The 14,865-nt window shown below is 41.4% G+C and overlaps 1 protein-coding gene across 1 annotated transcript; it reads right to left on the bottom strand.

Annotated features, from left to right (window-relative positions):
• Nucleotides 1–9,190: 9,190 nt before the first annotated feature.
• On the bottom strand, nucleotides 9,191–12,956 carry LOC136540065 (uncharacterized). Its single transcript, XM_066532052.1, has 8 exons — nucleotides 12,478–12,956; nucleotides 12,110–12,177; nucleotides 11,311–11,377; nucleotides 10,971–11,125; nucleotides 10,812–10,882; nucleotides 10,634–10,702; nucleotides 10,210–10,310; nucleotides 9,191–9,764 (listed from the first exon to the last, which is right to left on the bottom strand). The coding sequence occupies exons 1-8, from the start codon at nucleotides 12,730–12,732 to the stop codon at nucleotides 9,444–9,446; spliced, it is 1,107 nt and encodes a 368-aa protein (XP_066388149.1). The 5' UTR covers nucleotides 12,733–12,956; the 3' UTR covers nucleotides 9,191–9,443.
• Between the last annotated feature and the right edge of the window lie 1,909 nt (nucleotides 12,957–14,865).

Below are 14,865 nucleotides of genomic sequence, written 5' to 3'. Positions count from 1 at the left end.
AGTATGGACAAGTTTCATGAACTCCAAATGGTAGTAATTGTTCCCCTACTTATGTGCTAAGAGTTTGGATTGTAGCTTGCACATATGCTTAGATAGGAAGTATAGGAGTCAATTTCTACCAAATGATGCTAAGGTATAAGAGATGGACCTTTGAAGCGTGATACCAATCGGAGTGCACTAATATACCATCCTTAGCATCATTAGTAACTAGACATACACAAAAACTAGAGTATCCCGTGAGATCAACATTACATGCAAGGGTCTAGTTTTCATAGAATGAACATAAGTCTAGTTACTTTAGCCTAAGCATGCTAGTTTTTTATTTCATCATTCAAACCTATAACTAGCATACACCACACAAGCATGGATATTGAAATTAAGAACTTATACCATGCAAGCAAATATATGAAATGTTCATTCAAATGCATCATACAAGTTTATGAGCTTGCTCTCCCTACTTGTGTGCTCAAAAATTTTAATTGATTCCTTTCCTTTATCATATCTCTCTCTATCACTCATATCTTTGTTTTTCTCCCCCTTTGGCAACAATTAGCACAAAAGGTGAGCTCAAATTATAGATAGGTTGGGGTAAAACCATGTAAAATGAGGATTATTTTCCCAATTTGGTTCAATTTAGATTACTTACAAAAGATATTTAACTCGGTTTGATCCAAGGACAAGCTTCTTCACACCTCCTAATAAGGGTTATCTTGTACCATATTGAGTTAAACACTTATAGCTCATTTTCTAAATCAAACACTAGGTTTACAAGCCCACAAATATGTCATATGCTACCACTGGATCATTTTAAACATACAAGCAATAGTGGTACCATACAAGCATCAAATTCATATGATTTTCATGAATGAGCCTATTCAAAATGTGAAATATGTCTAGATGCACTAATCAAGTCCTTAGCAATGGATGGATGACATGTCAATCAACTTTACCTCGCTTGGCTCGAAGGAGAGGCATGTCATATAGTGGGGGTGCATCAACACATATTGGAGAAGTCAAGTATGTTCAATTCATTCCTTAGCTTGCAAAACCTCTTCTCATCAAGTGGCTTGGTGAATATGTCGGCAAGTTGATCTTCGGTACCCACACTCTCTATGTAAATGTCCCCTTTTTGTTGGTGATCTCTTATGAAGTGATGACGGACATCTATATGCTTTGTTCGTGAGTGTTGAACTGGGTTGTTGGTGAGCTTTACGTCACTTTCATTGTCACATAGCAATGGCACTTGCTTGAACTTGATTCCAAAGTCACTCAAGGTAGCCTTCATCCAAAGTAATTGAGCACAACAACTACCGGCCGAAATGTACTCCGCTTCAGCGGTTGAAAGTGCTACACTATTTTACTTCTTTGATGACCAAGACACAAGTGATCTTCCCAATAGTTGACATGTGCCCGATGTGCTCTTTCTCTCAACTTTGTATCCTGCATAATCGGAATCTGAATATCCAATCAACTCAAATCTTGCTCCTTTGGGATACCATAATCCAACATGTTTTGTATGCTTCAAGTACCTTAATATTCTCTTAGTTGCCTTCAAATGACTTTCTCTTGACGAGGCTTGAAATCTAGCACACATGCATACACTAAACATCACATCTGGCCTTGATGGGGTCACATAGAGTAGACTTCCAATCATAGACCGATATATCCTTTGATCCACCATGTTGTCACTAGCATCACTATCCAAGCTTCCACTTGTCTCATTGGTGTACTAATAGCTTTACTATCATCCATTTCAAACTTATTAAGCATGTCCTTGATATACTTGCCTTGACTCACAAATATGCCATTCTTCATTTGCTTGATTTGAAGACCAAGAAAGTAACTAAGCTCTCCAATCATAGACATCTCAAACTCACTTGCTATCATCTTGCCAAACTCCTCACAAAATTCTTGATTTGTTGATCCAAAGATGATATCATCAACATAGATTTGCATTACAAACAAATCATTTCCAAGCTTCTTAGTGAAGAGAGTGGTGTCAACCTTTTCCATCTTAAATCCCTTAGAGAGTAGGAAATCCCTCAATCTCTCATACCATGCTCTATGTGCTTGTTTCAATCCATAAAAAGCCTTTCTCAATTTATAAACATAGTTGGGTTTCTTTTCATCTTCAAAACCGGGAGGTTGCTCAATATACACAAGCTCATTGATGTACCCATTGAGAAATGCACTTTTCACATCTATTTGGTACAACTTGATGTTGTGGGCACAAGCATAGGCTAATAAGATCATAACTGCTTCCAATCTTGCAACCGGGGAAAATGTTTCTCCAAAATCAAGACCTTCAACTTGAGTATAACCTTGAACCACTAATCTTGCTTTGTTTCTTATTATTATCCCATCTTGATCTTGCTTATTCTGAAAGACCCACTTGGTTCCAATCATATTATGATCCTTAGGCCTCTCAACTAACTCCCACACTTGGTTTCTTGTAAAGTTGTTTAGCTCTTCATGCATGGCATTGATCCAATCAATATCCCTCAAAGCTTTATCTATCTTCTTAGGTTCTATGTATGACACAAATGAGAAATGCTCATAAAATGAAGCCAATCTTGACCTTGTTTGCACACCTCTTGAAATATCACCAATGATAGTGTCCAATGGATGATCTCTTACAATATTTGGTTGGTTGAAGCACTTGCACTTGATTGCTAGCATTTGATTGATCACTTGGTTGAGATGATGAACTAGCCATTTGATGATCTTGCACATTGTCATCACTAGTGCTTACTTGAATTTGATCATGAGAACCACTAGGTTACACATTTGAGTTAGAGAGCACTTGATTCTTGTTATCTTCAACATCAATCACCTCTCTAGACCTTATATCACCAATGTCCATGTTCTTCATTGCATTGACCAATTGAGGCTAGATTCTCATTTTCCTCTTAGGAACCATTTGTTTTATCAAATTCCACATCATGAACCTCCTCAAGAGTACCACTAGCCAAATTCCAAACTCTATAAGCCTTACTAGTAGTGGAGTAACTAAGCAAAAAACCTTTATCATATTTCTTTTTAAACTTACTCAATCTAGTGCCTTTCTTCAATATATAGCATTTACATCAAAAAACCTAAAAGTATGCTAGGTTGGGCTTTCTCCCATTCAATAGCTCATAAGGTGTCTTCTCCATCATGGGGTGACAATAGAGTCAGTTGCTACAGTAGCAAGTCATGTTGATTGCTTTGGCTCAAAATGAATGACTCACATTATACTCACTCAACATTGATCTTACCATATCAATCAAGGTTCTATTCTTTCTTTCAACTAGCCCATTTGATTGAGGAGTATACTTGGCCGAGAATTAATGTCTAATTCTAAATTCATCACATAGCTCATCAATTCTAGTGTTCTTAAACTCACTTCCATTGTCACTTCTAACTTTTTTTATTGTTGTTTCAAACTCATTGTGAATGCCTTTAACAAATGATTTGAATGTTGCAAACACATCACTCTTGTCAACAAGAAAGAATACCCATGTGTATCTAATGAAATCATCCACAATCATAAATTCATATTTGCTTCCACCAATGCTAGTATATGTGGTTGGTCCAAACAAGTCCATATGCATCAACTCAAATGCCTTGGATGTGCTCATCATGCTCTTCTTAGGATGTGTGTTACCAACTTGCTTTCCGGCTTCACATACACTACATAACTTATCCTTCTCAAATATGACATCTTTCAATCCTCTAACTAAGTCATGCTTAATCAACTTGTTCAATTGTTTCATTCCAATATGACCAAGCCTTCTATACCATAACCAACCCATGCTAGACTTGGTGATCAAACATGTTGACAATTGAGCTTCTCTAGCATTGAAATCAACTAAGTATAGATTCTCATATCTAAATCCTTTGAATATCAAGTTAGAACCATCTACACTTATGATCTCTACATCATCCACACCAAGTATGCACTTGAAACCAAAATCACACAATTGAGCTACCGACAAAAGATTAAAGTTCAAGCTCTCTACTAGTAGCACATTGAAAATGCTCAAGTCATTGGATATTGCAATCTTACCAAACCCTTTGACCTTGCCTTTGCCATTGTCACCAAATATGATACTATCAATCCCATTGCTCTTGCTTTTATTGATTGAATTGAACATTCTTGGATCACCGGTCATGTGTTGTGTGCACCCACTATCAAGCATCCAATGTCTTCCTCTGGCTTTATAATTTACCTACAAAAGAAGATCAATTCTTTTTAGGTACCCAAACTTGCTTGGGTTCTTGTAGGTTAGTTACCAAGATCTTTGGTACCCAAATGGCCTTCTTCTTTGGGCCCACAATTGGTGTACAAATGAACTTAGCCTTCACACCATTGGCACCCTTGAAAAGCATGTAACAAGAATCAAATTTAATTGAGGATACATTAGGTAGCTTGTTCTTGTTAGTCTTGTAATTTTGCTCTATATGCTCAACTTGCTTGCATCTATTGCAAAACCGACTATTGCCCTTCACAAAGCTAACTTTGAGAGTGACAAAGGCTGCCTTGCCTTTCTTGGGGGTATAGCTTAATCCCTCTTTGTTGAGAGAAAACCTTTGGCTATCCAAGCACTTTAGCAAGCGGGTATCTCCACCATAGGCATTGCCTAAGGCACAAGTGAGCTCATTCACCTCCTTCTTGGGGGTCTTATTTTCCATCATTGGTGAGGTTTCACAAGTGAGAGCATCATTCAAAGGTGAAGTGGAAGTGGAAGTGCTATAAGAAGTGTTAGTGGGAGCAACAAAAATAGATTCATCAATAAGATCACATGTTAGTCCCACATCACATGTTATGATCACTTGCTCCTTCTTAGCTTCCTCCACTTTGACTTGCTCAATGAGAGAGGAGTGAGCCTTTTCAAGCTTAGAGTGAGCTTTGCCAAGCTTCTCATGGGCTTCCATTAGCCTCTCATGAGTGGCATTGAGCTCATCAAGGGATTGCTCAAGAAATTTGACTTTCTTATTCAATTCCTTGCACTCCTTTCTCTTCATCTCAAAGCAAGTATGCACTTGCTCACACATGTCCATGAGCTCTTCCTTGGAGTACTCCTCATCATCACCATCATCACTCCTACAAGCATCACTTTCATGTTCATCATCATCACTCACATCATATTTTACTTTGGTAGGTTTTGCCATGAGGCATGTCAATGGAGTGTCGAAGATGGAGAGCTTCTTGTTGATGGCGATGCTTGCTAGTGCTCTCTTGATGGATTTCTTATCATCATCACTAGAGCTATCACCATCCGATGAACCATCACTATCCTAAGTGACTACGTAGCCTCCACACTTCTTTTGGAAGATCATTCTCTTCTCCTTCTTCTTCTTCTTTTTATTCTTATCTTTCTTGTGCTTCTTCTTCTCATCTTCATCATTATCACTATTATAGGGACAATTTGCTACAACATGATCGGGGCTCTTGCAATTGTAGCACCTTCTCACATACTCTTTGCTCTTGGTGTGATCTCTTCTCTTTCTTGCACCATAGCCCTTCTTCTTCATGAATTTGCCCATCTTGCGCACAAATAGAGCCATAGCTTCATCATCAATATCACTAAGATCATCATCATCACTTGATTATTTCTTGGACTTGCCCTTGTTCTTGGATGATGATGAGCTAGCCTTGAATGCCATACTCTTCTTCTTCTTGTCTTCTTCTTCCTTCTTGTCAACCTTGTCACCCCCTCTCTTTCCACACGGTATGTCTCTTAGGTCATGATATCACCTAGTACTTGGTTGGGGGTAATCTCCTTCAATCCTCCTCTTATGATAAGCAATCTCAACATCTCAAATCTTGGAGGTAGGCACATTAAGAACTGATGAGAGACATTATCATTCTTGATCTTTTCTCCCAAAGCCTTCAAGTCATTGATAATTACTTGTAGCCGATGGAACATCTCCGGAATGCTCTCATCATCCTTCATCTTGAAACTTGTCAACTTGTCCTTGAGGATGTACAACTTGGCACTCTTCACCACTGGTGTGCCTTCATATGTTTCCTCCAATCTTGTCCACACCTCATTTGCTCTTTCATAATCCTTGATTTGCTCAAACACGTTGGAATCAATGGCATTGTATATGGTGTTGAGGGCCATTGTGTTGCATTGCTTGTTGGTCTTATATTGGTTGGTGGGATTGTTGGGATCAATGATAGCATAATCATTTTCGGTCACTTTCCATACTTGATCATTGATTGAACCAAGATACATTCTTATCTTTCTCTTCCAATAATCATAGCATGTGCCATCAAAGAACGGTGGTTTGCCCCCCACATGGTTGAACACAACTTGAGCCATAATTTGACACCGAGGTTGTTAAGCCTTCAATCAAACGGTGATCACGGCTCTTATACCACTTGAAAGGTCCTAATATGGCTAGAGGGGGGGGGTGAATAGCCTATTTAAAAATCTACAAATCAACTAGAGCAATTTGATTAGTATGACAAATAGCGAAATGCAAATTTGCTCTAGCTCTACAAGGGTTGCAAGCCACGTATCCAATAATTCTAGTTGCAATGATAGCTAGACACACAACTTGCTATGATACTACTCACTAAGAGCTCTCAACCTTTCTACTCTAAAGAGCTTCACTAAGCAAACTTAAATACGAAAGCAAGCTCTCAATTCTAATTACACTAAAGAGTTTGCTACAACTAGTTTGCAAGAATGTAAGAGAGTGAGTAGGGTGATTATACCGATGTGTAGAGGGATAAACCAATCACAAGGTGAATATATACCAATCACCAGGAGAATACCAAATGGGCAAGAGACAACCGATTTTCTCCTGAGGTTCACGTGCTTGCCAACATGCTACATCCCCGTTATGTCGACCAACACTTGGTGGTTCGACGGCTAAGAGGTGTTTCACAAACCTCATCCATACGATTGGACACCACAAGAACCTACCCATAAGTGAGGTAACTCAATGACACGAGCAATTTACTAGAGTTACTTTTCGGCACTCCACCGGGAAGGTACAACTCCCCTCACAATCACCGGAGACGGCCACGAACAATCACCAACTCGTGCCGATCCTCCACCACTGCACTGAGCCGTCTAGGTGGTGGCAACCACCAAGAGTAACAAGCGAAATCCGCAGTGCAACACGAATACCAAGTGCCTCTAGATGTAATCACTCAAGCAATGCACTTGGATTCTCTCACAATCTCACAAAGATGATGGATCAATGATGGAGATGAGTGGGAGGGCTTTGGCCAAGCTCACAAGGTTGCTATATCAATAAAAATGTGCAAGAGTCATAGCTTGAGCCGGCCATAGGGCTTTAAATAGAAGCACCCCATCAAATAGAGCCGTTATACCCCTTTACTGGGCATAACGCGGGCTGACCGGACGCGGCACCGGATGCTTCGGTCGTGAATACCGGACGCGTTCGGTCAGCATACCGGACATGTCCGGTAGCCCCCAGACTGCCACGTGTCCAGTTCAAACCATCATAGCCGTTGCCGCCCATTTTTCCGATGACCGGACGCTCATACTCAATTGACCGGATGCTGCACCGTCGAGTCCGGTCGAGTCCAGTAAGCCACCAGGGCCGACCAAACGCGTATGTTAGAAATTGACCGGACGCTGAGTCTCAGCATCCGGTCGAGTACAGTAAGCACCCATGGATGACCGGATGCGTCCGGTCACACCGGACCGGACGCTGCCAGCGTCCGATCGACTACACTGTTGAACACTGCTTTCGCTGAATCATACCGGACTTGTCCGGTGTGGCGACCGGACTCGTCCGGTCGCTGAGGACGTCGCCGAATACCGGACGTGTCCGGTCACTCTGTAAACAGCGCGACTCACTCCTTTTCGACTCTATCTCCTTCACCCTTGCTCAAATGTGCCAACCACCAAGTGTATCACCTTGTGCACATGTGTTAGCATATTTTCATAAACTTTGTCAAGGGTGTTAGTACCCCACTAGATCCTAAATGCATATGCAATGAATTAGAGCATCTAGTGGCACTTTGATAACCGTATTTCGATACGGGTTTCACTCCTCTTAATAGTACGGCTATCTATCCTAAATGTGATCGCACTTGCTAAGTGTCTTGATCACTGAAACAAAATGGCCCCTATAATTTTACCTTTGCCTTGAGCCTTTTGTTTTTCTCTTTCTTATTTTCTAAGTTTAAGCATTTGATCATCATCATGCCATCACCATTGTCATGATCTTCGCCATTGCTTCATCACTTGGAGTAGTGCTACCTATCTCATAATCACTTTGATAAGCTAGGTTAGCACTTAGGGTTTCATCAATTAACCAAAACCAAACTAGAGCTTTCATGCGGGAGCTCGAGCGGCGCGGCGCGGCGCACGGTGAGCGCCCACGTGACGAGTTGCGCGCCAAAGCGGAGGCCCTTGACGTTCGCGCATGGCGCGAAGAGCGCGTCTAGTGGCTGGCAAGGCCTTACCTTCTCGGTGGCTGGCTGGCCGCTGGCTGTGCTACTCGTGCTCTGTTGCGGAGCGACAGAGGGAGAGGTGGCTCGGAATCGGAGCTTGAAGGCGTGCAGACCTTCTCTGGCCTGATGGAGTACCTGGCTGGCGCCGGCGACCTCAAGCCACGTGGGCAGAGAGGAAGAGGTGGAGAAGGAGAGAGTAGGGGCAAGAGAGACATTTGACGTCCGTACGCTGACTTAGATTTTTGCTGGCGCGAGGGGTGGCGTGCCACGTAAGCAAAAGTGGCATTTTTGTATCTGTTTTCCGTCTTTGTTGGTAAAAATATAGCGGCAACCGTTGAGATGGTATTTGAGGAGATGTCAATCTTTATAATGGTAAAAAGTTAAATCTCCCTTGAAGTAGTGTGGGGGCGTTCTCTCAAACTTCTCACGGGTGACGGGCCGCATTCACTCAGATATTTTGGGCTCCGGTAAATGCTACAGCATTCTGCAGATTTTTCGTGAAATTGAATGGATTCAGAGCGTGCCTCCTTTCAAAATTTTAGACCTGATTTGAACTCAATTTAGTTGTTTGTTTGTTAAATTAAATTACTAAAAATATGCTCGAATTAACTGCTTTGTTCTACGCTCCTTGAGTGATTCTACGGGGACGGGGAAGATCTTTCAACAAACCAGCGTTATTCTAGGGAAAAGTTTACTTCAGCGTTTGAACCAAATTTAGATATATTCAAATATTATACAACCAATGGAACAACCATCACAATCATGTGCACAGGTAGAATCTAGAGTGATATCAAGTGGCGCAGTAAGCCAATAACCAAGAGTTGATGTACATCATTTACAGAACTTGTTTCCTACAATAAAAATCGGCAGTCTGTAATTCTGTATTGTGTATGCTTTCAATATGTCCTATACTAGATCACAACAACCCGGTTCAAAACTGCAATGCAGCAATCTGTCAACTTTGGAGGTACAATGGTGAAACAGTGTTGCTTGCTGCTTCGCCTAATCTCAATTCCAATCAATGGCGTTCTTCAGCAAACTGGATCTGTTCAAGTGGTGTAAACTGGGCAGTGCTCCTGTTCCTAGAAAACCGGTAGCCCAGAAAGATGGAGATGCAAATGGCTACCACTGAAAGAAGTAAAGCAAAGGCAGTTGCAGCATCCCAAGAGCGATTAGGAGCTGGACGGTAATATGCAGCTTCTGATGAAGGTTGTATATCCAAAACCAACCAGTTACAGCTTGCTGAGTAATGATCGGAGTTGCTCCATGCTTTGCCATCAGTTGGGTACCAAAAGGCTACGGCCATATTGCTGGGATGTCCTATTGTGAACTGTGCATCCTTCATCGCCAAAGGAGCATTTGATTACTATATTTGGTTAGGGTAAATACAGTAAAACATAAAACTTCAAGCAGGTTAAATTGATATATCAGAAGGTATCATGTCAGTCAGTTCACATTTTTTGAAATAGGTCACATCGGCCCATCATAAGTACAGATGAGGTGGATTTGTCAAAGCACCCTGGGCACAATATGCCTGTTTTTCTTTTGGTTGTGTACCTTAACAGTTCCACAGATTGATAATGGCATGGTTGCATCACAGTAGAGACCAGATAACTAGGAATTCATCCAGAATATGTGTTGTCTACTAAGAAAATTGTGTTAATGTTGCTTCACGCAGTTTATATACAGATTTATGATTTAAGTTGCCATTAACTAACTGAAATATGATAGTGCAGGCACTCATACTGCAGTATCTTGAATGTAATATGTTAGTGGATAAGTACCTGCTGAAATTGATCCATTGTTCTTAAGGGTCTTGAAAACTCAAAATAATATGTGCCCTTCTCATCTTGTTTTCCATAAGGATTATCATCATCAACGAAGCCTGGAAGAAGATTTCAAATAGCCATTAGATAATAAATTTAACTTGCATGTATTTGCCATTGATCAACTTTCAATTAAGGTATACTGATGACTAGCCAAGTTACATTGTCGAGAGCTTATGTTTCCATATTGTTGCAGTGGAAGTCCATTGCTTGTTTTAAAAATATATATGCAGTTGGAGAAAAGGGGCATTAAGAAGATTAAAGCATGCAAACTCAAGTTGTGAACTCTCAGAAGATGATCTCCACATGTTATGTTCTTTAGAATTCATAACCAAACCAAGTATGAAGTAAAGATAAAAGAGAAATGAGTCTGATGGTATGCCTGAATGGACGGTAAGTGAACTGTGCCACCAAACCCCATGCCAATCATTTTGAGCATTTGAATTGTTCTCTGAAACAAGTTTTGTCCCAAACAAAGTTCAATAAAAAAAGGTTAGTAGGAAAATAACCAAACATATAATCCATACATGATGATTTCTGAATTTTATAAGCATGTCTACCTTTAGGGCCCACTCCATCAAGGTATCGGCAATGTGGATTCCATGCATAGACATCAACAAGGTGACCAAATCTAAATAAAGAAATACTCTAACCATAAGTTTCTATTCATACAATACATAAGTACACGACCATCATGCAGCAAAGTAGAACATAGTTACCTGTCGTTTCCATTCCCAGCTGCATTATCTATGTGATTGCCACCGTAAAGTCGTCCAGGAATAGCATTTCCAATTGAGAAGTGCATAATGTCAACCTCATGACCTCTACAACTTTTACTTGTGCATGAACTTGGCACATCTTTGCATCCTCCCATCTAAAAAGGCCAAACAGTATAATGTTTGGCATACATTATACAATAACCAATAAGAAAGAGTACAAAAGGCATTGTCCAGAAATACAAAAAGGAGCTATTATACATAATAATGATAAAAAAAAAGCTCAATGCATGCATGAAATTACACTTGTAATGGTTCATAGCTGGAAGCAACCCAAACTTACATTGTAAAATGTGGCTCTCTCTCCAACTTGGAACATCAGAGCAACAGAAGGGCATTTGTTACTTTCCCTGTGTTCATGAACAGGTGAACCAAAAGCAATGTTTAAATTAAGCCCTTGTTTAGTTCGCGAAATTTGGATTTTGGGGCTACTGTAGCATCTTCGTTTTTATTTGGCAAATAGTATCCAAACATTGACTAATTAGGCTTAAAACGTTCGTCTCGCAATTTCCCACCAAACTGTGCAATTAGTTTTTCTTTTCGTCTACATTTAATGCTCCATGCATGGGCCGCAAACAATCGATGTGACAGGTACTGTAGCAACTTTTTGGATTTTGGGATCCAACTAAACAAGGGCTAATAGTGGAAGGCTAAAATCCACATTGAGAATGAAATCGTTCTCATAAGGCACAATCAATCAAATCAAACCAGCAACATGCCTTAAAGAAGACCAAGGCAATGGGTGGGGGGTTGTCATGCCAGGGTATACTCAATCCAGTTAAAACACCATCTGGCCTTAAAGAAGACCAACACGATAAGAAAAGCTGTTACGATACTAGTACTATTTAACAGAACAATCGAGAACCATGTATAAATCTATAGGCCTCCCATCAACTGACAATGTCAAAGTTAAAGGACAAACAGATCGTGATGGATTTGTGTATCAAAACAATATAGGAGTAGCTGATTGGTTGTCCAACGTCTCTGAACTAAAAGAGTGGCCATAAAGAGCACTACAACCTCCACTATCGCTCTATCCGCACTGGTACAGATGTAGTAACACAGAAAGAAGGCGAAAGTACCCTTTAGTGTAAGCGTAAGCCCCATCAACCTGAAGCAAGAAGAAGACGTTGACACCATCATGCACAGCCTGCACAGCCAACTTCCGAAGTTAATAAAGCACCACTTCGGAAACATCAAGGTTTCAAAGTACTAGTAGAAAACTGAACTCGATCATCTAGCTAGCTATTCCAGATAAATCTAATATTTTGCTTCTCCAAACAGCAAAATGCTAAAAGTCCATGATTCGGCTTATCGGACCCCATTTCGACAACAGTCAGTTCTGAATCTAATTGCGATCAGCCTAACTTCTCGTGATCCACATGTTTCGCTATGGGGGAGAGGAAGAGAAAGAGAAGACAACGAAGAAGAGAGCCTGGAAGAGGCGAACCTTTACGGCGACCTTGCCGCCTGAGTAGGCCTTATCTTCGTCTGGATCGAGCGCCGGCAGCAGCGCGAACTCCGAGGCCTCGACGCTGTCCCAGTCGTCGCTGTGCCCGTCCACGGTCACCTCCCCGGGGCGGAACTCCGCGAGCACGTGCCCGCTGCCTCCGGCGCAGGTGGGCGCCTCGCCATGGTGCTCGTGCGCGGTGGTAGCGACCGCGAGGGCCGCCGCGGCGAACAGGATGACGAGTAGCCTCATCATGCAGGGACGAGCAGATCGAGGCTTCGTGGTCGACCGGAGTCACACTGCAGGAGGCTCCTTCCGTGGTCGGGGCAGCAAGATCGATAGGTCGAGATTGGTCAAGTCAGCCTAGCCCACGCAGCGGCGGCGGCGGCGGCGGCGTGGAGAACAAGGAGGCGTCCGTCGCCGGCCAGGTTGGGGCTGAATTTTCGCTTCAGCCCGTGAACAGCAGGAGTTGACGGGAGTACCCCTGTGGGCTGTGGCCCTGTGCCCCACCTAGCATTCAGCTTTTGATAGCCACGTGGAACTCAGGGTTGAACTGTAACAGTGTTCTAAGGGGGTGTTTGGTTCCGGGGACTAAAGTTTAGTCCGTGTCACATCGAACGTTTGGATGTTAATTAGGAGGACTAAATATGAGCTAATTAAAAAACTAATTACACAGGAGTAGACTAATTTACGAGATGAATCTATTAAGCCTAATTAAGCCATCAGTAGCACATATTTACTGTAGCACAACATTATCAAATCATGGACTAAATAGGCTTAAAAAATTCGTCTCGCAAATTAGTCGCAATCTGTGTAATTAGTTATTTTTTTAATCTATATTTAATACTCCATGCATGTATCCAAACATTCGATGGGACATGGACTAAAATTTAGACTAAGGAACCAAACACCCCCTAAGATTGTCTACAACATTAGCGGTGATGAAAAAATTTCAATTGCTTGTACTGCTCCACACTCAGAGGGCACGTTTGGATGACCTAGGAACCAGTTCTATTAGCTTCTACAAGTAGATTAGTAGACTAACAACTAGTTCATAATTAGTGGACTAACAACTAGTTCATAATTAGTGGACTAATAATTAGTCCATCTGTTTGATGTTTAAAAATTAAAAATTAGTCAACTAATTGTTAGTTCTATGGATCTAAACAGGACCTCCCTATCAACACTAATATTTTCTTGTATGTGGACCCCAATCGTTCATCTATTTCAAGCGCCGAATACAATATTTTATTGTTAAGTGCCGAGGAACTAACATGCATCAGGTTCGGGTCATGTGAATTTGAAGTTAGCATACGAAAGATCCTAATATGGCCAGAGAGGGGGTGAACATCCTATTTAAAAATCTATAAACCAACTAGAGCAATTTAATTAGTATGACAAATAGCGAAAAATAAATTTGCTCTAGCTCTACAAGGGTTGCAAGCCACATATCCAATAATTCTAGTTGTTATGATCACTAGACACACAATTTACTAAGTCACTACTCTCTGAGAGCGCTCGCACTTGTTACACTAAAGAGCTCTACTAGATGAATTTAAGCTACAAAGCAAGCTCTCACTTCTAGCTACACTAAAGAGCTAACTACAACTAGTTTGCGGGTATATAAATGAGTAAGTAAGATGATTATAACGGCCACATAGAAGAGTGAACCAATCACAAGATGAATATAAACTCAATCACCGGGAGAATACCAAAGGACAAGAGACAACCAATTTTCTCCTGAGATTCACCTGCTTGCCAACACACTACGTCCCCGTTGTATCAACCAATACTTGGTGGTTCAGTGGCTAAGATGTGTTGCACGAACCTCGTCCATACAATTGAACACCGCAAGAACCTACCCACAAGTGAGGTAAGTCAATAACACAAGCAATCCACTAGGGTTACCTTTCGGTGCTCCGCCAGGGAAGGCACAAGTCCCCACACAATCATCGGGAGATGGCCATGAACAATCACCAACTCGTGTCAATCCTCCTCCGCTGCACCAAACCGTCTAGATGGTGGCAACTACCAAGAGCAACAAATGAATCCCGTAGTGAAACACGAATACCAAGTGCCTCTAGATACAATCACTCAAGCAATGTACTTGGATTCTCTCCCAATCTCACAAAGATGATGAATCAATGATGGAGATGAGTGGGAGGGCTTTGGCTAAGCTCACAAGGTTGCTATGTCAATGCAAATGGCTAAGAGAATGAGCTAGAGCCGGTTGAAAGGATCAAGATGCCCAAGAGGAAGGATGAGTTAGGCTAATTCTAAATTTCTTTGTAATAATTAAATCCTATGGTTAGCCCAATTAACCCCTTGTGCCTAGAAAGTGTTTCTAATGTTCTACCGCACAAAAAGTCTTGCAATCTAAGTTCTAAT

Source organism: Miscanthus floridulus, chromosome 2 (assembly GCF_019320115.1).
Source record: "Miscanthus floridulus cultivar M001 chromosome 2, ASM1932011v1, whole genome shotgun sequence".
Lineage (NCBI taxonomy): Eukaryota > Viridiplantae > Streptophyta > Magnoliopsida > Poales > Poaceae > Miscanthus > Miscanthus floridulus.
Note: the sequence above shows the minus strand (reverse complement) of the source record. Positions and strands in the feature narration are given on the sequence as shown.